The following is a 1,799-nucleotide window of genomic DNA, read 5'->3' as shown; positions in this document are numbered from 1 at the left end:
GGTCCAATGGCAGACTGAAACGGTCCAATGGCAGACTGAAACGGTCCAATGGCAGACTGAAACGGTCCAATGGCAGACTGAAACGGTCCAATGGCAGTCCAATGGCAGACTGAAACGGTCCAATGGCAGACTGAGAGAGGCAACAAAAGGTGTTTTGACTGGACTGATTTTATACTGGTAACCAGTGAGGACATACTGGACTGATATGATATATGACTTGTCTTTATTGTCCTGACTCTGTAAAGGTGGTACGTCTATTTTGAAAACCCTGACTCTGTGTTTCCTCTTCCTGTCACAGACCCCGTGTTAAACTACCTGATGAAAGGCCTCAGAGAGAAATCTCTGGCGTCGGCAGCAGCGAAGGCAATCCACAACATCTGTTCAGTGTGCAGAGACCACATGGCTCAACACTTCCAGGGTCTACTGGACATCGCTCGGGCCCTGGACTCCTTCGTCCTGTCGACCGAGGCCGCTGTTGGACTGCTTAAAGGTACGTTATTACACCTGTAACACACCTTTTAAAGACATCGTCAGGTCAGTGCACCACCTGGCGAATTAGTATTCATAATCACTAATTCTAATACCTGACAACTCCCAGCTAGTGCTGATGGGTCTGTGGGAGCTGCTGCTTGTGTGCACCTGATGGGAAAACTTCAGTTATTTGTTTATTTACCTGTACAGGTACAGCTCTAGTCCTCAGGTCTGTTGCCTCAATGTTACGCTTTGTGTATTTACCTGTACAGGTACAGCTCTGGTCCTGGCCCGCCTTCCTCTGGAGAAGATTGCAGAATGTCTCAGTGACCTGTGTGCTGTTCAGGTCATAGCTCTAAAAAAGGTAAGTCACCTGTCTATCCTCCTGACTCTGCATAAAAGCAGCACTTTTAAAACGAATACCAAAGTTAATGTTTTCTTTTCTCCTTCAGCTTTTGACTGAGGAATCTACGAATGGTAAATCAGCTGATCCCACCGTCTGGCTCGACAGACTGGCTGTTATCTTCAGGTGAGTTTACTTGTATTCAAATTTCAAACTTTATTTAAATTTACGCAGCAGCAGACTGTGAATAGGCTCTTACAATTTGTTTGTTTTTCCTACAGACACACAAATCCTATTGTAGAGAACGGACAGACTCACCCCTGTCAGAAGGTCATTCAGGAGGTAAAACACCTGAGCTCACCTGAATTCTTCCTGGAAGACTCATTTGAATATTTACACAAAGTATTTTATTCATGAATAACCTCCCTGTAGAGCCGTTCGTATGTTATTGTTACGTTTTATCTGTGTCATGTTACTCCACTGTAAATGAGATAATGTCTTCAATGAACATATCTTACCTGTAGGGTTTGTTTTACATGTCTTACCTGCGTCATGTGACTCACTTCTAGATCTGGCCAGTGCTGTCGGAGACTCTGAACACTCATCAGGCTGATAACAGGATCGTGGAGCGATGCTGTCGCTGTCTCAGGTTCGCTGTACGATGTGTCGGGAAAGGCTCCGCCTCCCTGCTGCAGCCACTGGTCACTCAGGTGAGACTCACCTGGACCTGTTTGTTTTCCTGATTTGTAATGAGTAGGACTGATTAGATCTCACGATTAATCGGTGATATTAGCGTCTTTTATAATTAGTTACATTGCATCTGTTAGTTCAGGTGATGAATCTAAACCCAGAAAGAACACTAAAAAAACGTGTATATATGTATGTGTGTGTGTATATATGTGTGTGTGTATGTGTGTGTGTATATATATATATGTGTGTGTGTATGTGTGTGTGTATATATATATATGTGTATATATATATATGT

The 1,799-nt window shown here is 43.6% G+C and overlaps 1 protein-coding gene across 1 annotated transcript; it reads left to right on the top strand.

Annotated features, from left to right (window-relative positions):
• The first annotated feature begins 6 nt into the window (after positions 1–6).
• On the top strand, positions 7–1,702 carry LOC116380685 (transportin-3-like). Its single transcript, XM_031842582.1, has 5 exons — positions 7–490; positions 744–835; positions 924–1,000; positions 1,096–1,156; positions 1,384–1,702. Exons 1-5 carry the CDS (start codon positions 319–321, stop codon positions 1,555–1,557), a joined length of 576 nt encoding a protein of 191 aa, XP_031698442.1. The 5' UTR covers positions 7–318; the 3' UTR covers positions 1,558–1,702.
• The last annotated feature ends 97 nt before the right edge of the window (positions 1,703–1,799 follow it).

Source organism: Anarrhichthys ocellatus, unplaced genomic scaffold (assembly GCF_004355925.1).
Source record: "Anarrhichthys ocellatus isolate YVR2014 unplaced genomic scaffold, GSC_Weel_1.0 scaffold8336, whole genome shotgun sequence".
Classification (NCBI taxonomy): Eukaryota; Metazoa; Chordata; class Actinopteri; order Perciformes; family Anarhichadidae; genus Anarrhichthys; species Anarrhichthys ocellatus.
Note: the sequence above shows the minus strand (reverse complement) of the source record. Positions and strands in the feature narration are given on the sequence as shown.